We start from the raw sequence: 27618 nt of genomic DNA on the forward strand, positions 1-27618 counted from the left end.
TGGGGGAGATTTTTTTTTTATTTTCAATTTGTTTTTTGTTTCATTTTTTGTCTAGGGGCAAGGATAATTTTCCGCCACCTCATGGGGGAGCATCCCCCCCTCATGATGAGGGGGATTTTTCGCCGGGAAACTTCCTATCCAATTCAATTCAATTAAATTCAATTCAATTAAATTCAATTTTATTAAAAATAACATTGTTGCCTACCGGCCAAATTTCTGCCATTTTTTACAATATTAAAATATTAAAACATCAAAAAATTGCAATCAAATTGTTACACATAAATGATTCAAATAGCATTAATTAAGAAAAAAAGCTACATATTGCACAATATAATGAATATCAAAATTGCATAAATCAATGTCCACAGCATTCATCATTCACCTACTCACCCCTACACAACTTCACACACAGGAACTGACAACTAACATACATGACAAAATAGCACACCATTCACAACCTTGCTAGCACCTCGTACATGTCACCCCACACACTCACCACAAACAATAATTTATTCACAAGCTCATTTGCATTCTCTCACTTACCAATTACCATGTACACCTAACATTACCATGATTACTCAAGTTACAAGACCCACTCACACATACTGAAGCTGACCACTCTCATACACTCTTAAGGTGGTACTACACCCCTCGATAAAACTGTGACCACCCCGCACCTCTCTCAAAGAAACAACAACACACCGGCAACAAAAACCATGCACACTATAGGGGCAGGGAATCCAGCCACCACACCGGAACCTCAGTGTCCCAAGGCGAGGGCACGCCACCTATGACAAGAAAAGAGGTACCGCTAGAATGTACCCCACTTCTCAATACATAAACGAACCACCGGCTCGGATCACCGAAATCTCAGCGAGCAACTGGACCCCCGCACCCACAACCCCTGCCACCAGCGTGCAGCTATTTCCTGAGCAAAATGCATAACCAGTCCCAAATTCCTCAGGGGGTGCAGCACCACCTTAAATCCCAACCACAGCCTCCAATACTATTGCACATCAAACAGCAACAAAAGCATAAAATTAATATTACAATACAATGTGAGTACATGAGTCACTAGTTACATTTACCTTGATTGTTCAAAAGATTGATAAAATAGGGCACAGGGCTGTTACGAAAACGAGATGTTTTTATTCTAAATTGGGATACAGAATTTGCATTACAGAGGTTCCTGCCATGAGATTGAATACGGGTTGGTGGCAGCAGATAGTGAATATTTTCAGAAAGGAATGAGTAATCTATTAGTATTGCCTAATTTATTACTAAAATTGCCTACATTTGTATAAAGTTTTTGCGAGAGGAAAAAGAAAAAGCCACGACTTACACAAAAAAACTACAATTTTATCAACAACTTTTGAATGAAAAAGCAAGTCTTTGACCAACCCTAAAATTGTATGTGATGGCAAAAAACTTTCAAATTTTGTTCGAGTTATCTACATGTAGAAGGGATTGTTTTCTCTTTTTTTTTTATTAATGTATTACTTTTCACAATCATCTGGAAAGAGTTTTGGCAATTGTCATTCAATTTGAAAAGTACTAAAACATTTGGGCTTGTTGAAGTTCGATTTTCTTTCTCTTCACAACGCGAATCTATCAGCTTTAATCTGGTACTATAAATAGATTCCTGAAATTTCCTTTCCAAAAATGTGTACTTTTATATTGAAGGAAAAAAATTTCAGGCAAAATATGGCAATCAAGTTATGTATGGCCAATCAAATTAAAATCATCACTTGCTAGCAAATCATGCGTGCCCGGAAAATGTGGTACATTTGCGTAGCATAGATCGTAAATGCAGTTGTTACGCGGGCTGTCTGTATTACTTTGTCTGAAATTTATTTTCAATAATACTTTGTTAATTTTTGAAATTAATAAATTTGATCTGGTCATACATGTATTTTTTGGAGGAAAAATATGAGACAGTGATTCCATTAAGAATTACCCAGAGTGCACTACTGAAGCAACTATTAGGATAGTCATTGAATGTATCACAGAATAAACTCCTTCAAGGATAATCACTGAACAAATAATGACTTCAATGGAATTTTCATAAGTTGAAAGATAGAACGTTCAATATTTCATCAAATTCATCAAAAGCGACAAACACGTAATCCAATACTGATCAATATTTACAAGGTTAACCATTAATTCAAAACACTACTTTCAAAGATAATCACTTAATCTAATACTGGTACTTTATCATTCAGAAGACTTGAATGGGGCAATTTCATTGGTTAACAACTACAAAGGATATTTGTACAAAAGTCGTATCACACGGCTGGAGTTGACCCCGGAGAGTTGACAACTGAGTGATACTGTGCATCATCTACATTGATAGAAGACAAGGTTGCTACGTCGGCACGCAAAGTAGGTATTAAAAGTGGTTTTCAAGTAAAGTGTTTGGATGCGAGCAGTTAGACCAATAGGCCTATAATTTAAGCAGCCGTGTCAGACAAAAGTCTTATAAACATGCAAAAGTTCAAGCCCCAAAACATCTGAATCGCAGCGATGCAGAGGTTTTCATCAGTGCTGACTTGGAACCTGCAGCATGTTTATAAGATTTTGTCTGACACAGCTTAAATTATAGGCCTATTGGTCTAACGGCTCACATCCAAACACTTTACTTGGAAAACCACTTTTAATATCTACCTTGATAGATGTCAGTACATTTTGTAGACATGCAACATCATGATAGGTGCAATGATAAAGCCCACTTGCATTAAATTTCTTTTGTTTGTTAATGTACAAAATGTATGCCTGCTGAATGATAAATCGTTACTTGTTTGTTCTCATGCAATATGAAACATATTAATGGTTTGGGTTCATATCACATTCGACCTCTGGTTTCATGTCTCTCAATTCTCGTATTGCATGAACAAACGGAATAATAGTACCAATTCTCACAAGGTTAACCACTCAAAACATCACTGAACACTTTCAAAGATAATCACATACAGAGTGAGTAAAAAAAGTACTCAACAATTTAAAAACTAATCTAATACTTATTTTCAAAAATTTTGTGTATCGAATGGATCTGTTAATTAGCACTTAAGACACATATAATTGGTCAAAATCGATCAAGGAAAACCTAAGTTACACATGTTTTTAAAGTAAAAATGTCCATTTTAAAAAACAAACATGGTGGGATGCGTACAACAATGGTGCGTTGAGGGCGATTGACATCGACACACATGGCAGAATAGCAATTTTAGTTTAATTTAGTACACAATAAATCTAATTCTGATATTTAGTCCACACATTTATTAAAAGATAAAGATGAAAAATGTCACCAATGTGAGTCCCTTTTTGCAACGGTAAAATATTTAACAGCAGTTTATGAATTTAGACAAGACAATGACACTAAGTTGGGGAGCAATTTTCAAAATGTTCCTTTCCTGATAAGCCTATGCACTATTGAAATTAATATTGATCTATTGTTTTGTATTGGACACTTGTAATAGTGCGTCCATTTATTCTACAGCTATTTAGCATTTGAATAGTGCGCCAAAAAACTGAATGGATCTTGTAGTCGCATCGACCGTGTTCGCTTTTTATTTCAACGAACTAAAATTCTATTGAAAGCTAATTACAAGCCCTTGGACTGCTGTAAACAGTGTTAATGTATTATGTTTTAATGGGTTCGCCGTCGGACTAGTTTTTCAAATGACAGTTAAAAAACTAGTCCGACGGCGTAACCCATTAAAACTATCACGAAATACCGTCGTAAAAGCCTATCTCACAATTTAAAGGGTTAATTAATGTATGTTGCTTAGAATTTTTGTTCAGTATTCCTAAAGTTGAGTACATTTTTTTACTCACCCTATATATCCAAAATTCTGTATTAATTCTTACAAGGATCACAACATCATTGACCATCACCTTCAAAGATAATCATGTAATCTACATAGTAATACTGTTATCAATTCTTACAAGGTTAACCAGTAACCACTGAAAACATTACGGAACTTCACTTTCAAAGATTATCATGATTGTAATCTATCACTACATCATTTTTTACCTGTACATCGATCCTAGAAATCAGCAACCTAATGCTCATTATATGTGATGTTAGTTTTCTTTTCAAATTTCATGAACTTTGTAGATTTTTTGAAAGGGGCTGTCTTATCCCCAAGGAGATGGTGCTGCAAAAATCCCAACACTTGATATTGTATCGGATATGCTAAGTCCCATGCATAGTATGTCATGCATAAGAGTAGGATCATTGACATATGATCAGTGGCATTTGTTTCAACGACGTGTCCATCGTACAACACAAACCCATTAGGCTTTGAACCCGGGGGGGCCACTCAAATATGACAGTGTACGCATGCGTGACCAAATTTTTTTCAAACACCCCCTAAACGAGTTTTACCCTACCAGCCAATTTAGCCCCTTAATAAGGTAATTTAGTGTAGAATTTACCCCCTAATGAGTTTTTGGCTGGTGAAAATGCAACAAATGTACCCTTTTTGGACTCATAATTTACCAAAAATTTGAAAAGGTACCCTAAACAAGTTGTCCAGTTTCAGAAAACTACCCTTATTCTTGAAAATCACTGTTCTTTAGACCCTAAACGCGTCACGCGCGTAACTTGCCTTGCCTAAAAAAAACACCCCCTTTTACTTGTTTTTTTGGTCACGCATGCGTACAGACCATTTATGTGAGTGATCCCCCTGGGGCTTTGAAACATCTCCATTTCCATGTTCCACTATAACTAGCCTTGGTGCCTCTCCTGATGTTGACTTTGGGATGATGGTGTTCTGGTGAAGTAAGACAGATAAATCTATATTAAGTCCACAATGTATCCACAAAGTTTAGTAAAGGTCTGCTCATACTATACACTGCATTTGCATTATGGTGTTGAGACAATGCAGCATGAATGCAAAATACTGCAGTTCGGTATTGCAATACAGTTAAAGAAACAGAAAGTAGTCAGTATATACATAGGCAAATTGTACCACGCTGCACTGCAGCGCAAAACTAGTATGAACAGATCTTAATAGTATGTGAATGTCCTGCTTGTAAAATTATAAATATATAAATTGTCTTCTGATGTAAAAGTCTAAATCCATTATCCTATGTTGTATCACCATGACCCAGAAGCCCATTTGTAACTAACTAATGAGGCAATTATTTACACAGTATGGCTTTTGATAACACTGACTTGGGTTTAATTTTTCACTGGTTACACTCAAAATGCATCATAAAATGTTAAAATCTGTGAGAAAAAAATGCACAGACATATGACAAAATATTAATCCACAGTAAATAAGGCCAATTTATATTTTCACGTCATAGTTGCTTGTAAATCAAAATTTACAGTTATAGCAATTACACCTTTAAAATACCTAATTGATCATTTTGAAAAGCAGAAAAAGCTCTTTTGTTGGTCATTATGGTCAAGGATTACAGCAGATGGTGTAGAATTCAGCAACCTTAGTATAAGTTGTATTTATCGGTGTCAACTCCGATAAATAGAAAATGAAAGAAAAGTTGTAATTTCTCTGAAAAGGAATTGAAGATGCAAGTAAAATTTGACATACAATAATTTCATATGATAACCCATCTAATCAAACCAACAACTCTGACTTTTTTGAAGAAAAAAATTGGGGGATGATGTTGATCACCCGGGTTGATCAGTTGTCCCAAGGCCCCTATAACAAACAGTACACAAACTAGTTCTTCAGAATTTTTCTGTGCAAGTGGTTGAATTGAAATACCATGTGTCTAATAAACGCTCTGAGGGCATTGTATTTTTCCAAGTGGGTTTATTGGGTGACATTTGCAGTATAAAAACTGCTAGAAAACACACATTTTAGAGGATTGAGCAAAAAGTTAAATAGATATTCTTCTTCTTCTTGTGGAATACTGGCCAACATCCCTTGTGGAATCAAGCGGTCAGGGTAGTGCGCATGCAGATGATTTCTAGTTATTCTGGTTGGTTGCTTTGTTTCTTAGGAATTTCTCGACTGCTGGTTTGAATTGGTTTGGTTCTGTTATTGAGACCAGTGTTTCTGGTAATGAGTTCCAGTCTCTGACTGTTCTAGGTACAAATGATTGTTTATAGCAGTCTTTTGATGCTGATATTGGTGTGAAAGCTTGTGAATTGAAGTGCCGTGAGGATCGTAGGGTGGGCTGAAGGAGAAGAAGATGTTTTTTGATAGGTCTAGCCATAGCATACTTTTTGTGACCCATTTTTTTTGTCATTTAACAACAGTTTGGTTGCAAAAAGAAGGGGAGGGCATTTGTTAGAGACAATACAGGAGGTAAAACCAAACTTGGAAAAGTTTCTACTGAAAGTAAAATAATAAAATAACATGATATGCCCCACTCACATTTGGAAAACAAATTGTATAAATGAATTGCTCATCATGAATGAAAATGAACATGTCTCAATAATATTCCTACCGTTATCTGGATTAGCCACTGCCACTCGTTTGGCTCTTTTGAGTCTTTGGTCTGTAGATCCTTCATCATCTGCTTTTCTTTTGCGTTGCCATCTGATGTTCCTTATTTTTTGTGACAATTTCTTCACAAATAGATTCTATACAAGAAAAGGTAAAGGGCCTGTGTTAATTCTAGGGCAAAAGTAATCAAGTCAGTCCAATTGAATTCCATCATAAGAATCCCTGCAAGGGTTTTTTTCTTTAAAATTATCTTCCAAAACTACTTGTTAAAAGCTGCGAAGTTAACACCATGAAAGAAGTACATTGCCATATAATTTCACTGAAAACCTGATTTTGCTATAGAGTGACCAGAGTCCTGATTGAAAGGGATATGCTCTACATGAACACAATAACTTAGTGCATTTTCAGACGAAATACTGCACACATCACACACTCAACTTTATGCAGTTGCCCCAGCTTGTCAGGCTACCAATCTTACCACTCACTGCATACATTGAAACTGGGGATACTACATGCAGTATAATGCTTCTTTTGATATTCATCTTGCCTACAATACTGTGTATTGATCAGTTTGAGTACGTACCCATGGATTCTTGCCGTGCTCTGAAAAATTGATGCAAGGCCACCTAGTGCTCACCAACCTCCCCACTTCATTATAGTCGCCAGCATTGCGAATGTCAGAATGACGCAAAATGAAATACGCAGTTTCCATAATAAATATATCCCAATCAGGAAGTATATTTCCTGATTTCAACGCTCCAAGTACCCGATCTGAATAGTTGGGCCAAGTGTTGGGGGTTGTAAACAGGCCGGTCAGAGCTGTCAGGAGAAAACAAGGATATTAGACAATAATCAGAAAATACAATTGATGCAAATTGCAATGTTTCACCTTCTCACAAAACAAAACATAAAGTTCAACCTTCACAACTTGCATTATACTTGGATGTTGTTGTTTACAGTAAATGCAATGAACTATATTTTTTTTTGAAATTGAAGCTTTGTTTTGCTATGGTAAAACTAGTAAAACTACTGACAAAAGCTAGGAACATCCACAATAACAATTATAACATCGAGCCATTTCACCAAATAAATTGGAAGGGTTGATACATTGTCCTATTCAGATTCTATTAGTTTAATACAAAATTGCACAAAAATCAAATTTACAATCAAAGTGATTTAGATTTTAAAACATCTTAAAAAGTGTTGTTTGTACTGCTCAAATCAAATTTGCTGTACAAGAGCCGAAAGCAGAAAATCACATATTTTTGCTGAAACATTTTTAGCAAAATCTAGTCAGTGAAAACTGTTTGCCAACACTCGCTTCTCTTCTTGTTTGTGTGTAATTTGTTATCAAAATTGATTTAATTGTATGAATGATATTTGGAGCCATGTAGTGTTTTGTGTAATACTGTATAATTTTCCATTCATTTCAATCTTAGTATCTAGGAGCTTTTCTTCAACAAATCCCTGGGCATTGATTCCCAGAGCATCCCATTTTATTTTTCCCTGGTTGACCAATCATTTTGGAGAGGTTGACTGTCCCGCCATAATTTATCGTTTTGCATATTTTATGTGTTTGTGTTGTTAAATTATGGAAATAAAGTTGAATGAATGAATCAAAATTGGAATTGTGGTAGAATGTTCTGGATTTGTTCTTCTGCCAAGTACATGTATCATGCATGCTTCAAAAACAAGTGTTTCAATTCATTACCAAGGTTTTCTGCATTTGCCCTGTCACCATCAGCCTGGTTGCCTTGGTCACCATCAGCCTGGTTGCCTTGGTCACCATCAGCCTGGTTGCCTTGGTCACCATCAGCCTGGTTGCCTTGGTCACCATCAGCCTGGTCACCTTGGTCAACACCAGCCTGGTCACCTTGTTCACCATCAGCCTGATCGCCTTGGTCACCACCATCAACCTGGACGCCTTGGTCACCATCAGCCTGGTTTCCAGCGGCATCTTCTAGACCTACATGTATGGGGTCAGGGTCTTCCACGGATCCTTGAAATAATTTGACAACCTTGTGGAAATAAACAAAATTAGTCAAGAACTACATTTTAAGGCGAGTTAGAGCAATACGCCCTTTGCACGGTCCAGGATTTGCGGGTAGACGTTCTAACGCGCATGTTCACGCGGAATGCATTAAAATTTACAGGCGCACAATTGAAGCTGCGTATAACAGCATTATGCGTCATAATGTGCGCATATTTGGGCTCAAGATCAAAGCTCTCTCCTCAAATGACAGATCTGTGCAAAGACCGAATTGCTCACTAACGCTCATCCATAGGCCAATTAGTGGAGCATACCCGTATACAACGCTATGCCCCCCGGCTTGCACTTCAAGTTGGTGTTTATCCAATATGCACTCATGCACCCTTTTTAGGCCTTATTAATCTATAATTAAACTTCCAATATTGCAAGGACAGGGAAAATGTGTGATGCGCAAAAAATGCAGAAATTTGCGCATTTTGGGTATAATCGCGCATTTTGGGCCGACAACAAATTTTAAGATTTTCCCAAAATAACCATTTTTCAAGTACCGGTACTAATTTTGCAAAAACCTGAAGTTTTCACAAAAATCAAAGAATCCACAATGACCTGCAACACAATCCATGTTATTTAAAGTATAGAAAATAGGCCGTCGCAAAAAAGTTCATGAAAATATAGAAGGAAAAAAGTAAACAAAATTTAATATTGCATGTATTGGAACTTTTGGGGGAGAAAATTGTGCATTTTGTAAAAAAAATTGCGTGTCGGCGCGCTCACTGTCATATATCACTATCAACTATCGTGTCATAATGGACAGGCGAAAACCAATCAAATTGCATGTATTCTTGACAAGACGCACCAACTGAATTAGAATAATAAATAATCTTCACGTCTGGCTTTTTGACTTACCAACAAAACCTTCCTTACAATTCCCACCTTGCCAGGAAACATATGATGAAGGTCTTCAGATGTCAGACTAGGAAAGATTGTTGCATCAACTTCATTATCTGTGGAAAAAAAATGCAAGACCTACTTTATAGGTACGACAAACCACACTTTTTCTCAATCATTATAACAAGAGGAACACCTTTGGAATTTGACCCTAGATACAAACTGTTCTGTGACTGCCAGGCTTAATTCCGGTATGTGACGCGGCAGCAATATCATTATCAATTATTTACCCTTGGCCCAAGTATGAACACAATCATACCATAAGACCTTTTGTTTTCCTTTCAGCTAAAATCTTTCTAGCTCCCAGTCCACAACAGAATAACTTTACTTCACAGAATGTACATTTTCACCTAAAGTTAACAAAATTTGAGACCTTTCGTTTATGAATCCTTTGTTAGGCATGAACCCGGGGATGAATAGTGTGTGTGCACCAGTGTGCAAATTTTAAAGGAAAAAATCTGGTGATCCTGTACGAAATACAGTTAAATGGTGATCCACCAACATTTTTGGGTGTCAGGAGTCAGGCCACCTCGATCGACACTTAATTTGCACATTGGTGCAAATTCATACACTCCTAGAACCAATCAGAGCAAGCGTTAGTAAAAGCTGTGCATAAATATTGTATAATTGCACGGGCGCGCCATCCTCGTAGTACGCGCAGTACTTTCGGACACGTTCATTTTTCTTGCGGGTGGATGCATTTATATTTGTTTGCATTTTCAACATTTTTAGTGACAATTTTGTTATAAAAATTGCAAAAATCACAGGATTTTTAGTCGTGTATGAAATAGGTTAATAAATGTGTATCACTTGTTGCTCGAAAAATTGTACAAAATAATGCACTTGTACTGAGATGTTGGTGCGTCTAATGAATCCCCCCCCTTCGGGGCTCGTGCATTACACGCATCAACATCTCAGTACGTGTGCAATATTTTGTACAATTTATTTCACTCCCAACAAGTGATACACATTTATTAAGCATTAATATTGTATAATTGCATGGGCGCGCAATCCGCATGCTGCGCGCAGGTCTTTCGCGCATGTTCGCATAGCGTAGGATTGATTCTTGCGGGTTGATGCATTTATATTTGCTCATATTTTCCAACATTTAAATGACAATTTTGTTATAAAAATAGCTCGAGAAATTGTACAAAATAATGCACTTGTACTGAGATGTTGATGCGTCTAATGCATGAGCCCTGCAGGGGGAGTGCATTAGACGCATCAAGATCTCAGTACGCGTGCATTATTTTGTACAATTCCACTCTCAACAAGTGATACGCATGCATTAACCTATAAATAATTAAGGAATACAATCTCGGATCACCACTTAATTTGCACGCTGGTGTGCATAAGAGCATTAAGTTAAGAGGGGTTATTCAAAACCATCTGTCCAAGCACAATTCAGTGTCATCATTCATACACTACATGTATAGTGCGGCCCAATCACAGGAACGTTATTAAACACACGGAATGCATTAATATGTCCAGTGCACTGGCGCCCAGTTCTGCGTATTACGCGCAGTATTGTGTACTACACGTGTAATACGGCGTCAACATTTCAGCATGCATGCATTATTTTTTTAGTCCAATTTCTCTCTCAACAAGTGATATTAAGAGGCAGTCTCCCTTATTATATACGGATTTGCGATACAAAAAAATAGAATTGTCTCTAAAAATAATTTTGGTACATATTAGCACCAACAAAAGTACCAAATGGTTACATTACAAAAACCAAGAAAAAAAATTGGGATCTTGATGGCGCACAAAATCAGCAAATCCAATGATTTGATGAAAAGCGCCTCGTGCAAACTTCAAAGCATCATAACGGGCTGCGCCATCAAGATCCCAAGTCCGAACAAGTTTGAAATTAAAGACCTCCATGGCAAGTTTCATTTTTCAGCAAAAATTTTTTGGGATTTCATTGGCGCACCGAGTTAACAGAGGTCAAAGGTCAAAATTTCCTATTTTCGCACATATTTGCACGCCTGTATTATCGCGCGCCAACGTCACCTGACTCTCCGAATAGCATTTCATCAAAGAAGAGTTAATTCTCTGCAACAACTGAAAAAATTAGCTTGGGATCTCTTGATCTTCATATTTTTCTGATTTTTTGAAAATGGACTTAGCCTCATTTTGGAGGTCAATTTAACCTTTTTTTTCCCACTCGCTGCACAATGTGGGCTTTTTACTGCATCACAAAAAGATGCGCCAACAAGATCCCAATTTTATTTTTCATCGTCTAGCTTCTTTGGCGACCAGTAGACAAAAAACGAGCAACAGCTATTGAATTAGTGCGCCCACATGATCCCACTTCTTTTTTACTTGTTATTAGTTATACATAAGCCCCTTTATCCAATCATCCAAAAAGTAAGATGGGATCTTGTTGTCGCACATTTTTTTTTCGGTTTTTAGTTCCACTTTTGTGCTGCACATAGGCAAAATAATGCCAATTCGGCACAAAGTATGAACTTTGACCTCTATTGAATTAGTGCACCCACATGATCCCACTTTTTTTTACTTGTTATCAGTTATACATAAGCCCCTTTATCCAATCATCCAAAAAGTAAGGGCTGTGCAATAATTATCAGCCCCCCTGCTGGGGTAAAATTTCAAACGGCTCGCCAAAAAATCGGCCCCCCTCTCGGCCTGCCAAAAATCGCACCCCCCTCTCTCGGCCCGCCAAAAATTCTTTGCCCCCCTTGAACATGCCAAATTTTGGGATCCCAAATTCCAAACTTTAAATGGTCTAGATGTATGTTCTTGAAAGAGCTTAGCAGGAAAATTTGCATATTTAAGCGTTTCCGTGCCGTTTTCCTAAGCCTTTTAGAGCGTTTTATTAAAAAGGCGCCCTGTGAATGCGTGCCAAAAATCGCTTGGGGGAATTGCTTGCCCCCCCCCCCCCCTTCGGCTCGCCAAAAATTTCTTGCCCCCCAATTTTACCCTCCCCAGGGCTCATAATTATTGCACAGCCCCTAAGATGGGATCTTGTTGGCGCACATTTTTATTGCGGGTCAAAGTTCCACTTTCGTGCTGCACATAGGCAAATATGCATCAATTTGGCACAAAGCTTGACCTTTGACCTCTTTTTTATATTAGTGCGCCCACGTGATCCCAATTAGCTGTTGCTTGTGTTTTATCTACTGGTCGCCAAAGAAGCTAGACGATGAAAAATAAAATTGGGATCTTGTTGGCGCATCTTTTGTGATGCAGTAAAAAGCCCACATTGTGCTGCTTGGCGTCATTGTTCGAGTGGGAAAGAGGTCAAATTGACCTCCAAAATGAGGCTAAGTCCATTTTCAAAAAATCAGAAAAATATGAAGATCAAGAGATCCCAAGCTAATTTTTTCAGTTCTTGCAGAGAATTACCTCTTCTTTGATGAAATGCTATTCGGAGAGTCAGGTGACGTTGGTAGCGATAATACAGGCATGCAAATATGTGCGAAAATAGGACATTTTGACCTTTGACCTCTGTTAACTCAAAAGCGCCAACGAAATCCCAAAAAATTTTTGCTGAAAAATGAAACTTGCCATGGAGGTCTTTAATTTCAAACTTGTTCGGACTTGGGATCTTGATGGCGCAGCCCGTTATGATGCTTTAAAAGGAAAGGAAGGAGAACAAGAAGGTTTTTCATTGACTGAGCTGTTTGGTTAAATTTAGTATTCGATTGCACATTCTGCCAAGAAACTTCAACAGGTTTATCTTTTCTCTCATCATATGTGTATTCAAAGTTTCTGATAATGCTGTTCAGTTTTTCAATTGTAAAGTATCTATTCTCAACACAATGAACTAGTAATCGCTTGGTCTCTTGTGGAACTATGCCCTCTAGTAGAATATGCATGGGGTCATGCAGAATACATTTTGTTGCCATGAAGTGTGGGACATCCAACAATTCTGATCGTCTAGTAACACCATACATCTTAGACCAGTAGTCTCTTGTCGATTGACTCATTTCAGTATTTAGGACGTCACACCTCTCCAGATGTTCATCTTCATCCCTTGGAGCCGATGGTACTGTAACCGAGTTATTTCTTAGTTCCTCTTTAGTGATTTCACATGACTGACATGGCTTATGCGCATGACCAACGCTTTCCTTGAATCCACCTAACAAATGTGCAGCTGGAACATCACCCAAAACAAAACCCAACTTCCCCCTAATCAGTGTCTTTTGGCTAGCACCTGTTGGAGAATGTGTTGCCATGTACACTCCATTCTGTAATTTTTGCATCGATTTTATGAAATTTTTCAAGATTTTGCTTAGTCCATGTTTCTTCACATCTGTTGTTTTAACCATAGCAACAAGTTGAATAGCTTCTAGTTTTGTTCGTAGGTAAGGAGGAATATTCAATAAAACATAGTAGAAGGAAGTCAATTTGTGAGTTTTTCTGTGATGACCAATTGGATTAGCTACCTCAAAGTCATCACTATAAAGCGCAAACACAAGTGCTCCTGGATTCTTCCTCAAATAAGGATCTGACTGAAAATATTCACCATCAAACACGTCTGTCATACATTCTTCCTTCCCGAAGTCAGCAACATTATGAGTTAAAATGTGCTTACTAACTGATGGGCAGCATAACAACGCCTGCAAGGACTTTAAGACTGGTACATAATAGCCATGTGAATTTTGTTTTTGTACAGCATATGATCCAGTTGTTTGATTGCTGCTGCTTCTTTTTTTTTTTTTATTTCTGAAGGAAGACACCAAATTCAGTTTTATCTTCACTGGCTCAACATTGTTGAAACTTTTTGCCCAACTGTTTTTCAAGCGGTAGTTGGAGTTCAGCCCTTGAAAAACTGGCTGCTCCATGTCTTTAAACAGATCATTTTGACCTTTGACCTCTGTTAACTCGGTGCGCCAACGAAATCCCAAAAATTTTTGCTGAAAAATGAAACTTGCCATGGAGGTCTTGAATTTCAAACTTGTTCGGACTTGGGATCTTGATGGCGCAGCCCGTTATGATGCTTTAAAAGGAAAGGAAGGAGAACAAGAAGGTTTTTCATTGACTGAGCTGTTTGGTTAAATTTAGTATTCGATTGCACATTCTGCCAAGAAACTTCAACAGGTTTATCTTTTCTCTCATCATATGTGTATTCAAAGTTTCTGATAATGCTGTTCAGTTTTTCAATTGTAAAGTATCTATTCTCAACACAATGAACTAGTAATCGCTTGGTCTCTTGTGGAACTATGCCCTCTAGTAGAATATGCATGGGGTCATGCAGAATACATTTTGTTGCCATGAAGTGTGGGACATCCAACAATTCTGATCGTCTAGTAACACCATACATCTTAGACCAGTAGTCTCTTGTCGATTGACTCATTTCAGTATTTAGGACGTCACACCTCTCCAGATGTTCATCTTCATCCCTTGGAGCTGATGGGCAGCATAACAACGCCTGCAAGGACTTTAAGACTGGTACATAATAGCCATGTGAATTTTGTTTTTGTACAGCATATGATCCAGTTGTTTGATTGCTGCTGCTTCTTTTTTGTGGTTTATTTCTGAAGGAAGACACCAAATTCAGTTTTATCTTCACTGGCTCAACATTGTTGAAACTTTTTGCCCAACTGTTTTTCAAGCGGTAGTTGGAGTTCAGCCCTTGAAAAACTGGCTGCTCCATGTCTTTAAACAGATCATTTTGACCTTTGACCTCTGTTTTTGTACAGCATATGATCCAGTTGTTTGATTGCTGCTGCTTCTTTTTTGTGGTTTATTTCTGAAGGAAGACACCAAATTCAGTTTTATCTTCACTGGCTCAACATTGTTGAAACTTTTTGCCCAACTGTTTTTCAAGCGGTAGTTGGAGTTCAGCCCTTGAAAAACTGGCTGCTCCATGTCTTTAAACAGATCATCAATCTCTTCTTTTGTGAACTTATTTGTGTTGCACACATTGGCTTTTACTATGTCCAACTTCTGTTTTATCAAATAATCAGTTGACATTTGAATTTCCATCAGCCCACTCTCCGATACATTGCTTATTGATTTTAATTTTAACATGTAATAAGAAGCGCTTGGATCATAGTCCATTTCGGACTGATCCTCATCAGACTCCATGACCGGGTCATCAAAATTCTCTTCTTCCATTTCAGTATCACCTGGATTGTCTGGATACGCTTCATCTTCATCAGCATGTTTGCGACTGGCGTGAGATTTGAAACTTACATAGTTTTTAAAAGATGCCCCACAGCCTACAACACTGCAGTGCACAATAAAACTTGGAGAATTACGGTGAAGTTTCACCAGATGACTAACAAGATCCACAAGCTTGTCAGCAAAAAAGGGAACATTGAACACGGATGACCAGGAAGAAAATATGTGGCATTTGTTTTTATTTTTAACATACATAATGCGCATCAATCAACCGGTTGAATAATGAATGAAACGCAAGTCATAAATAAATCAAAGATGGCGACCAGGGTAGTTTTTACAATCTTCGGCTCATTTACCACTTTCCCCATCGCAAATTTATCATCAAGATGCGATTAAAAACTGTAAATAAAGAGCTTGCTAGTGTAATATTGAATCTTCTATTAAAAAAGTTGAGATTTAGTCAGTTGGAGAAACGATGTCAATGGATTTGTGAAAGGTGTTTTGTACATCGGCAGTATGTATAAGAACCTGGAAGTTAACGCGATTGTGTGACATCGCTATTCACATTGCTTCCCTCAGTCATTCCAGGGGAGCTTTTCAGATTGCTCTCCTAGTGCGCTCCTCGAGCACTCCAGGAGAGCAATTAAATGCTCCCCTGCACATTTCAAACGGCAGTCCCTGCACGTCTGGACTGATGCCAGTGCTCCGTAGCCAGGTGCACACATTTCATGCGCATAGTTTTTTTTATTTGTGCACCTAAAAAATTACTGCTACGTGCACCAGTGCACCTGAAAATGTCAAATCTAAACTAGAATTAAGAGCTAGTCTTCCTTAATATGTACCAGGCCTTGCCATATCTAGATTTTAAAGCGAGTGGTTAATCACTTGAAACAGATTCATCAGGATCGTTCATAGTTCAATTAAATTGATTAAATTAAACTCTTTTTCAGATCCATTAAAATGATACTACTCACTCAAAAATATTTCAATTCCTATCAGGAATCTTGTTCACTCTGGTACTGGTGTTTCTAGATGTTTTTAGAACATGTTGCTCACAAAAACCACGTCATTGGGTGGGAGGAGGCTCAGGTTATTGATCAAGAATCCGACAAAACCACACCCTGGCTAAAGGAAGCAATTTGGATCAGAAGTAGGGGGAAAGACACCATGAACAAGGATGAGGGGGCTTACAGACTGGACAAAATTTATGACCTGGGTCCTATTTCATGAAAGTTAAGATTATCTTAAAGTCAGGATTTAAGATGAATTGATCATCTTAAGTGTTGGTGATTTCTTTAAATTTTTAGTTTCTCTTAACTTTAATACTAATTTTATCTTCTATTTCATAAAAGAATTTAAGACAGATGGTTTTCATAAACGCTTTTATGAAATAAAAGATAAGATTAATCTTAAATTTAGGACTTAAGATGATCTTAACTTTTATGAAATAGGGCCCAGGTCATAAATACTCGGCATGCAACAAGAAAGTTTGGTGACGTCATCAAAACCAGACAAGTGTGTTGCCGGTTCTAAAAACATCTAGAAACACCAGTACCAGAGTGAACAAGATTCCTGATAGGAATTGAAATATTTCTGAGTGAGTAGTATCATTTTAATGGATCTGAAAAAGAAACTTTATCAATTTAATTGAGTGGTTATCACTCGCTAGCATGATGCTAGGCGAGTGGTTGAATCCCGGGGTTGAATTTTCACAAATTTTCATAATACACTTATTGGGGTAGGCCTATAATCAAGTAGAGCTTTGGTTTTAAATTCATAACCTCATTAATATACGCGATACATGCGATCCAATCATTTTTATTTATCTGGCAAAACGCAAACGCTGGACGCGGTTACTAATAACAGAGATGTCAGTGGTTGATGGCAAAATTTCCTGAAATGGTTGAAAATTTCCTGAAAATTTCCTTTTGTGTATACTTTTGCACATGTATAAACATCTGAGCAAAATTTCCTGAAATCAGGAAATTTCCTAAAGTCTGGCATCTCTGTAATTAAACAACAGTGGACCTCCGCGCTGTCAGCGTAAATATTAGTAACCTCCGCGCGCTGTGTTGTGCGTCGAACAAACTGCGCACGCGCTGACCGCCGCATTTGGATTGCGTGTTACCGTATTTGGACAGCTTGTGATTCGCACTTTTGTTATTGGTCGTCCTGTTTTAGCCTGTTCAATTTTTGGAAGGTAAAATGTAATTTTTTTTATTTTTACAAACTTTTAATAGAGGGGTCACACCAGGGTTCACAGTTTGCTCTCAAATAACCGGGTCCACTTTTTTATGCTGGATCCATTCAGATCCTATTTAGTTGAAATTTGCGGGTCCCAAATTGAATTTTGTGGGTCCATGTACAGAACTTCAGAAACACCCGGAAATGTTTTTTCAGTACTGGCGCACATGAAAAATTTTGAAGTAATGCGAATTCGGCAACCAAAACTTACCAAAGTCGATCCAAATTACTGGGTAAAAGACGACTTACCGCGATCAGCCGCCTTTCTCGTAAAGAACTACAATCAGACCTTCATTTCTAAAAACTGGTGGAGCTCTATTAATTACTCCACTGACTTTATCATGGAGCTCAACAAGGAGCTCAATTTACAATGTTTAGCATTTAAAACATGATATTTTCAAGAAATGAGGAGCTTGATAAATAGCACTCCTGAAATGTTGTCAGGAGCTCTCCGAGGAGCTCCGGAGCTATAGAGCTCCTTAAAAATGAAGGTCTGTACAATTACTACCTAATAACATGCACTACTTTAATCATCTAATTATTTGTTTATTTTGTTGTATTTGCTCGGTTGAAAATACAATTACCGCGAAAACGTGTTTTCGCGATGTCACCAGGAATTGACCATGTTTTGTTGACATTATTATGGTATTGTAACATAATATTTGAACGATCCGAAAAACATCGCCAGTCAACCTCTTCTGCAGTTCCACTCGTATCGCTGATCAAATATCTGTGCATGAAATAGCGATGGGGTATGCATTATGTTGCAGCGGTTTTAGTACAATGTTAGTAATTGAATGTAATTTATGAATGAAAAGTTGTTAAAAACATATTGCTGTGAACTGATTGAGCTGGGTTATCGCACATTTGACGATCTATGATGATATTTTCTATTTCTTGGATGGGATTGTTTTCCGGGTCCAAGCAGTCTGCTGGACCCATTCAGGTTACAAAATCTTACTTGTTCTGGGTCCAATGAGTTTAAAAAGCGTCCTGGACGCGAAAACGCGAAAAACTGTGAACCCTGGGTCACACTAAAATTAAGATGTCTTGAAATGCTCTTTAAACTTAGAGAGCTAATTTGAAAGATCTTGGGCAGAAACTGAGAAAACTTTTTATTTGGTTCAAATCCGATGAACGGTTTTCGAGATATGAATGAAAACGTTATTGCGAAAAATGGTCAAATTCTTGCAAAAATAGGCAAATATCGGACAAAAGTGATAAATCGCATTTTAAAAATGCTTTATTTCACATATCAACCCAAGTCAGACTCAATTGTCATCAAATATCAACTCTGTGCCTTGAGGTTTAACCCCTAAAATAACAAAAAAGCATGAGATAGGTCAAAATTTTGTGAAAAATACACTACAAAAATGGAACAAAGCTTAAAATTAAGCAACGGTTATAACTTATATCTGCCAAAAATTGGCATCACAGAGCAAAATAGCAGGTTTAGGACAACCTCATTGCGTTGAGGGTAGTACGCAAAGACCTACGGAGCAAGCACATCTTTTGAGAATTGCCCAATCACAGCCTTTAGGCTTAGGTCGCCTTGATCGTGTTGTACCACGCACATGACGCATGCACGGAAAGTATGCTGACGCAATTGTATACGCAGCTAAGGCCCGGAGCTACAATGTAATGCTGGTTTCATACTTTCTGCCGCTTGCCGCTGAGCGGTGTGACGCTTGATCATGCCGCTTGCACTTGTTTACAAGCGGAGCGGCACACCGCTGTGCGGCCGCGGCATGACTCTGAATCCACCACCGCCGCTCAGCACCGCTCCAAAATCGTATATTTCGTTCTCATACGTCAGAGCGGTACCGCCCGAGTTGACTTGAATTCAACTCCGGCGATGCTGCCGCTTGGGCAAAGCGGTGGAGTGATCGATATATCGGCTTGCCGCTGGTCACCGCTAAGCGTTTTGGTGCGTCTGCGCAGTAAAACAAAATCATCTTCAAAGCGGCAAGCGGCAGGAAAGTATGAAACCAGCATAAAGCACATGCATGCTCTCAGACTCATGATCGAGAATTAGATATTTTGCCTTATTTATATTGACTTTTCAGTCAGTGTATGCATAAATGCATACACTGACTGAAAAGTCTTCTCTGGCATACACCATACATGTACACTGAGTGACTAATGCCAAATCACAGATTCAATTCAAGATTCAAGTGAACATTCTGTCCCAAATTTGACTAAAACAAACTTACTTCACTCATACCCCGGCTCATACCTTGTTCTTAACACATCAAAGAAACTTCTGCTCCAACAATTTCCACAAAACATTATCAAATTTCTGGAAAAAAAAATGAAGTATTCCACTCACACAAAATGGGAATTCCGTGCATGCCGTTGATGTTCATGATGTTGTTCATGCATTTACATCATACATGCATGCATGTATATCATGCTGATGCATGCTACGAGTCATCGCGTCGTGGCCCAATCGTGGCCGATTCATCAAACTGAACGTTAAATCTAACATACACTGCAAAAAGCGTGTTTAGGAATTAAACACTTTTCTTGCACCACATTCTAAACATGCTTGATTCCTAAACCCTATAGTGGCAGCCAGCCTTGATATATAGCTACTAACCGCTCCATCTCGGGGGCACTTGACGTGATGGGGGTGTGCAGACAGCGCACTGCAAAAAGTGTGTTTAGGAATTAATTGGGATTCCAGGTAAAACCACATGTGCCTGCTCACGGTCAAAATTTTTTTATTGCATGAGGCGAAAGGGCTTTGGTAGTAGGTCACATCAAAAATTCCTCCGGAGCTTGTTGCCATAGCAACGGCAGATTTTATGATTTTAGCGATTTTTGCTTATTTTGGGGTGAAAATATGAGAAAATATTCACTTTTCTGAATTGCCCTTGACTTAAAATTTGAGGTCACATTAAAAAAGCAACCTTACCACCATAAAGTACCATCTTTGCACTTTTCCCAGGTACAAAAAATATTTCAATAATATTTCCCCATGTGCAATTTTAGGGATGGGCAACATTGACAATTTCGCACTTTTGAAAAAATGACATTTTTACCCTATCTTTGAAGTCAAAAAAATAATTTTGCTTGAGCACCCAGAATTATTTTCTCTTTGGTGGTACTTGAGTAGACATTGCCCCTTCCAAATCTGGTAAAAAAACTCTGGGGCTATTTGTCCTGTAAAGCCAGTGTTGCCAGAAAGTTTGCAAATTTTCAAAAAAATGCTTTTTTCGAAATAATGTATTTTCTAGATATTTACTCATATAATTTTTTATCGACCAACTTAATTGAAATATTTACCCTTTGCGTACAAGATTTGACGCATAACTGCTTCCGGAAGCAACACTTAAAGGCTGCAGAAGAGTCGTGTTCTGCAAAAACCGGTATTGCCAGAAAATCTGACTTTTTAACTCATATTTCCAATAAGCTCATTTACTACAGGCTCTAGGGGGGAGTTCGTGTACATTACTCTTTTAGAAAGTTACCTTGCATTTTCATGTTATATATGCAAAGACCTTTACAAAAAGGTTCGGTAAGAATATCAGATCAAATGCAATTACAGATGGCATCCAAAATGGCCGCCAAATAGGGGTTTCCATTAAAACACACTATTGCAACATGCAAATGATCTAATGATGAAAAAATATCGATGCAATTGATGTTTCTAATCAACGGAAATAAATATGTGCCCATTTTGTTTCATTTGGATCTTTTAAATTCAAAATGGCGTCCAAAATGGCCGCCAGAGTAGGATATTTTCAGCAGTGTGATGCCATGATTACTTATTTGGAGAGTACAAAGCATAGTGAACTTTAGTAGTTGTAGTCTAAATTGATATAATAACAAAATATTATAATATGGAATTAATTTCTATAACTAAAAGAAACAAATATGCGCACAATTTGTTTCATTTGAATCTCTCCAATTGAAGATGGAATCCAAAATGGCCGCCAAATTAGGATATTTCAGTTTACTGTCCTAGTAATAATTAAATACAAATATAGCAATAGAATTCATATTTCCGACCCGTGAGCCAAATGGAATAAGCAGTGTGATGCCAGGGTTACTTATTTGGAGAGTACAAAGCTGTAGCATAGTGAACTTTAGTAGTTGTAGTCTAGTCAACTTTCCTATTATAACTGTAACCTAGTTAACTATCCTAATGTAGCTATAGCCCAGTTAACTTTTCTGAACATAGCTGTAGCCTATTGTATGTAGCAGAGTCAATTTTCTGCAAATCTGTTTGCAAGGATGGATTCTGGCTAATAAAGCAATCGCACTTCCCACGACTATGTTTAAGCTTGATGAGATAAAAAGTGCCCCCCTCCCGGGTGGGTATGTTCCACTGGAATTTGGAGATGGTTATAAGTCTTTGGGAGCTGACGGCGCGGCGAACCGGTAAAAGGGGGTCTTTCGGAAACGGTAAACGGTTGGAATGAAGAGTCTTTCTTAACCTTCTGGATGAAAATCGTCTGGAATAACCTAGAAAATGTAAGGAATGACCAATTTAGGGTCTTTTACAGCTGAAATGATGAAAATCAGGAGTCTTTTAGTACTCTACTTTCGTAAAATGCATGTGTTTTTCGGAGCTGCGCGGTCCACACCATAGGCCCTAGATATGAATTTATAGGGTCTATGTCCAAACACAGGGGTCTTTTCGGGTAACTGGTGATAACACTAAGCACCAGTAATGGTAAAAGAATGCGTGAGTCGGTGAAATACATAATGACCATGTTACCAATTAAGAGTCCAAGACTAGTTGATTGAGACACATTTATTTTATCATGTGACTAATCAATGTTATCAGAAATAATAGTCTAAAATCCATTCTAGTAATGTCTAGAGACAATTAAACTGTACTAGGCAGATGTCGGATAACTGGGTTTTGTAACACCTATGTAGTTCTACTGAGATGCGTTTTGGTCTTGAGTCTTAGTATTATGATAAATGTGTCTCCATCAACCAGCTTCTTGGTAACATGCATGGCCATGGCTTTATTAGTAATACATAATCCATCTTTGCAAAACGATTGTAAGTACTGGTACTAATATGTTAGGAAAGTGGGCTCGGCTACAGTTACGTTACCAAAGTTTAATAGGCTACAGCTATGTTGAAAAAGTTAACTAGGCTATATAGTTATATTAGGAAAGTTAAGGCAAAAGCTATATAGGAACTGTGACTAGACTATACAGCTATGCTAAGGAAGTTGAATAGGCTACACACATATAGCTATTATATATTTGTATTTGCTTACTAGACAGTTAACTGGAAATACCCTATTTTGGTGGCCATTTTGGATTCCATCTTGCATGGGAAAGATACAAATGAAACAAATTTTATGTAAATATGTTTCTTTTGATTAGAACCGTTCATTCCATTGATAATACTTAATTATTATATCATCCTTTTTATGTTGCTCTTGTTTATTTCAATGGAAATAGGCTATTCTGGTGGCCATTTTGGAAGCCATCTTGAATGTAAAAGATGTGAATGAAACAAAATGGGCATCTATGATAATTAGAAACATTAATCGCGTTGATATTTTTTTCATCATCAAGATCATTTGTATGTTACTATAGTGTGTTGTAATTGAAAACTCCTATTTGGCGGCCATTTTGGACGCCATCTTTAATTGCACTTGATTTGAATTTCTTACCCAAACTTTTTTGAAGGTCTTGGCATATATAACATGAAAATGCTGGGTGAGAGCATAATTTTTGAAATTCAGTAAGAGCAAAATGGGGTCATTGGGTGACAGACGGACCGCTTTGATTTAAATTGGGGGGGGGGCATTGGATATGAATATGACCTTTTTTGAAATGGGGTCTTTGGGTGAGAGCCTCGAAAATTGCATTTCTAGTTCTAGCTTCAAATGGTTTTGATGGCTTTGTTATTTCAAATGAAGTAACACAATCAGTGATACGTAGGTGACTGGTTGCTGTTCAAATGGATATATAAGGGTATTTGGGTGACAGATTGAAAGGAAAAATAAGAGGTCTTTGGGTGACAGAGCATGTGATCATGACAAAATAATACGGGGTTTTTGGGTGACAGCAGTTTTTCATACTATCGGGCAACACCAAGCCCAAGTTTCAAAACCTGTATGAGATCGTGCTAGCAAATGTACAGACAAAGCTAGATAAAATAACGGTAACAGTTCAAAAAATAATTAAATAAATTTAATTATGTAAAATGCGCTTATTGGAAATATAGATTTTTAAAAAGTCAGCTTTTCTGGCAATACCGGTTTTTGCAGAATACGACTCTTTTGCAGCCTTCAAGTGTTGCTTCCGGATGCAGTTGTGTGTCAAATCTTGTATGCAAAGGGTAAATACTTCAATTAAGTTGGTCATGTAAAAAGTTGGCAACACTGGAATTGGAGAGATACCAATGAAACAAATTGTGTGCATATTTATATCTTTTGGTTATAAAAATTCATTCCATTGAGAATACGTATTATTATATCAACTTCATGTTGCTCTAGTGTATTTCAATGGAAATAGGCTATTCTATGCCATTTTAGACGCCATTTTGAATTTAAAAGATCCAAATGAAACAAAATGGGCACATATTTATTTCCGTTGATTAGAAACATCAATTGCATCAATATTTTTTCATCATTAGATCATTTTGTATGTTGCTATAGTGTGTTTTAATGGAAAACCCCTATTTGGCGGCCATTTTGGACGCCATCTTTGATTGCACTTGATCTGAAAATTTTGTTGAAGGTCTTTGCATAATTTATATAGGCCTAACATGAAAATTCAAGGTAAATTTCTAAAAGAGTCATGTACACGAACTCCTCCATAGAGCTTGTAATAAATGCGCTTAATATTGAAAAATATAGATTTAAAAAGTCGGATTTTCTGGCAATACCGGTTTTTGCAGAACACGACCCTTCTGCAGCCTTTAAGTGTTGCTTCCGAAGCGGTTGTGTGTCAAATCTTGTGCATAAAGGGTAAATATTTCAATTAAGTTGGTCGATAAAAAGTTATATGAGTAAATATGTAGAAAATACATTATTTGAAAAATGCATTTTTTGGAAAATTGACAAACTTACTGGCAACACTGGCTTTACAGCACAAATAGCCCCAGAGTTTTTTTACCAGATTTGGAAGGGGCAATGTCTGCTCAAGTACCACCAAAGAGAAAATAATTCTGGGTGCTCAAGCAAAATTATTTTTTTGACTTCAAAGATAGGGTAAAAATGTTATTTGTTCAAAAGTGCGAAATTGTCAATGTTGCCCATCCCTAAAATTGCACATGGGGAAATATTATTGAAATATTTTTTGTACCTGGGAAAAGTGCAAAGATGATACTTTATGGTGGTAAGGTTGCTTTTTTAATATGACCTCAAATGTTGAGTCAAGGGCAATTCAGAAAAGTGAATATTTTCTCTTATTTTCACCCCAAAATAAGCAAAAATCGCTAAAATCATAAAATCTGCGTTGCTATGGCAACAAGCTCCGGAGGAATTTTGATGTGACTTTTTGTAACCTACTACCAAAGCCCTTTCGCCTCATGCAATAAAAAAATTTTTGACCGTGAGCAGGCACATGTGGTTTTTACCTGGAATCCCAATTAAACACTTTTCTAAACACTATCTTGCACCATGTTTTTAAACATGTTTAAATGCTACACATGTTTAGGAATTTAACACATGATGTTTTGGAATTTGACATTGGTTTTTAGGAATAAAACACTTTTCTTGCACCACATTTCTAAACATGTTTGATTCCTAAACACCAATGTCTAAACACATTTCTAAACATGTTTGATTCCTAAACACCAATGTCAAATTTCCTAAACACAGCCCATCAAATTCCTAAACATATGTAGCATTTAAACATGTTTAAAAACATGGTGCAAGATAGTGTTTAGAAAAGTGTTTAATTCCTAAACACACTTTTTGCAGTGTAGCTAAGGTATTCAAAAATGTTCTTTAACTTACCAATTAAAATCCTGACAACAGAATCAGGTAAGAACTCTTCAAACGTTGCCATTTTCAATATGCTGTGGTGATGATGCCCGGTGGTGTGCAGTCTCTGCAATGGCCGAAAGCAAAATTGTCTTCTTTCGTGTGCAGTCTCTGCAATGGCCGAAAGCAAAATTGTCTTCTTTTTTTCCGTTCGCGCCGTTCATGTCACGTGGGCCAAATCAGCCAATCAGCGAACATCACATTTTTCTAAACATGTGAGGGTAGTGTTTAGAAATATGCAATGTTTAGCTAGTAGATGTTGACGTTTAGAGAATGAACACCTTGCGTTTAGGCACTAAACGCCAATATCATAGTGTTTAGGAATATGACATGTTTAGATTGTTCATTAGTGTTTATAGGCTAAACACTGTTTTTACAGTGTATATGTAATGTAGCCTCTGCTTTGCCCTTTCTTTCTCATTGTAGTAATTTTAACTAAGGAATTTCCATTTGTTCAATGCCGGGTCATACAGAGGTCAAAGGTCAAGTTTTCAAAATGCCAGGTTTCCACGATCAAGGTATATTAAAACGGCAATTAATGAAGCAGTCTTATTAAAATTAATACTATCCAGCACAGTATTGCTGCTTGATCAGATCGTCACAGTCATCCGCCAAACTTACCTTGTGCCCTGCAAAGGGCACAGTTGCTCTAGTTAATTTTTTTTTACGTTTAAAAATCAAGATAAGGGTTGTAGTTGTTTTGTGCGATTGTTGATTTTGTTCTGTTACCAGTATAATGTCATTATTTACACTTGACACATGAACTCCGGTTATATAATATTACTTGAGCATTTTGGGTCAAGAATTTATAATAAAATTAGAATTTGCTAATGCTATCAAATTCTAGATATGATGATATGGGGATTGTAAGGGCTCTGTGGGGCGCAGGGTAGTGTCTGGGTGGACCCATAGTGATTGTCTTTTGCTATTTGTTTGTCAAGGGTCTTTGGGTGTCAAATGATGTTAATGTTATAAAGGTCCACATTTTGTGACACTTTGTAAGACTTCAGATCTACAATCAACCTCAGGCAATGCCATGGATTGATGTTGAAGTCAGCATTGAATCTATGTTGCTGACATTGGTAGGACAGTTGCAAGGGCTTGGGGGTCTGTGGGACCGCAGTAGGCTAGTGCGCTAGCAGTACAAAAAGTTATACCTAGATTTTTTTCTGAATTTGAATTTTATCCTACACCCCCCTCCTTAGTATAGGGATCTATACTATGATTTTTCTTTTGGCAGGATAAAATTCAAATTGAGAAAATATTCTAGGACTAGATATGACATGCTGTACTAACTAAGTGATTTTCATGAGCTATTGCCCGAGGGCCAGCCTTTCCTGCACTGAACATAACGATTTGAACATTTGGTAAATCAGCTTACAACTGATTAAGTGGCATTTGATCACATTGTCCTAAATTTTAGTTGATATTAGAAATTCATTGGCTTAGGAAGATTTTTTAACATGGGGGGGGGGGGGCTGGAAATTTGAAAATTTTGGTGGGCCACCATGGGGGTGCTTGAGGGGGGTTTCCCCCGTCGGAGTCAGACAATTTTGCAAAATATAGGTCAAACACCCATTTTTCCTCTATTTTATCACAATTTTTGAACTTCACCAAGGATTATTGGGGGGAGGGGGTGGCTGAAAGGTATTCCAGCCCTGCACCAAAGCCCCCCCTCCCCCCCCGATTCCTAAGCCTATGAAATGACCAAACAGGCATCGGTCATGAAACTGATTATTACCCGCGAACCGCAATTATGTAGGAGTAGGCCTATAGCATGGTAAATTGAGCGGGTTTTCGCCCTAGATGTTCGGGGCGCTCTACCGTTTCCCGCCAAAGGCACAGACCATCGCTGACTCCCTCTCGTCCGGCTGAGCACCTTTGACAAAGACTATGATAAGAATAAGATAACCTACCTCAGGAATTTGGATGAAGTAACTTGAACTTGAGTAACT

The 27618-nt window shown here is 37.6% G+C and overlaps 2 protein-coding genes across 2 annotated transcripts; both read right to left on the bottom strand.

Moving 5' to 3' along the window:
• Positions 1-6346: 6346 nt before the first annotated feature.
• On the bottom strand, positions 6347-25756 carry LOC140152079 (uncharacterized). The gene is made up of 5 exons (XM_072174378.1): positions 25637-25756; positions 9319-9416; positions 8134-8440; positions 7006-7241; positions 6347-6559 (listed from the first exon to the last, which is right to left on the bottom strand). Exons 1-5 carry the CDS (start codon positions 25686-25688, stop codon positions 6347-6349), a joined length of 906 nt encoding a protein of 301 aa, XP_072030479.1. The 5' UTR covers positions 25689-25756.
• On the bottom strand, positions 12909-14171 carry LOC140151669 (uncharacterized). The gene has a single exon (XM_072174004.1). It carries the CDS (start codon positions 14169-14171, stop codon positions 12909-12911), a length of 1263 nt encoding a protein of 420 aa, XP_072030105.1.
• Positions 25757-27618: the final 1862 nt, after the last annotated feature.

The sequence above is a fragment of the Amphiura filiformis genome, chromosome 5 (genome assembly GCF_039555335.1).
Source record: "Amphiura filiformis chromosome 5, Afil_fr2py, whole genome shotgun sequence".
In the NCBI taxonomy this organism is placed as follows: domain Eukaryota; kingdom Metazoa; phylum Echinodermata; class Ophiuroidea; order Amphilepidida; family Amphiuridae; genus Amphiura; species Amphiura filiformis.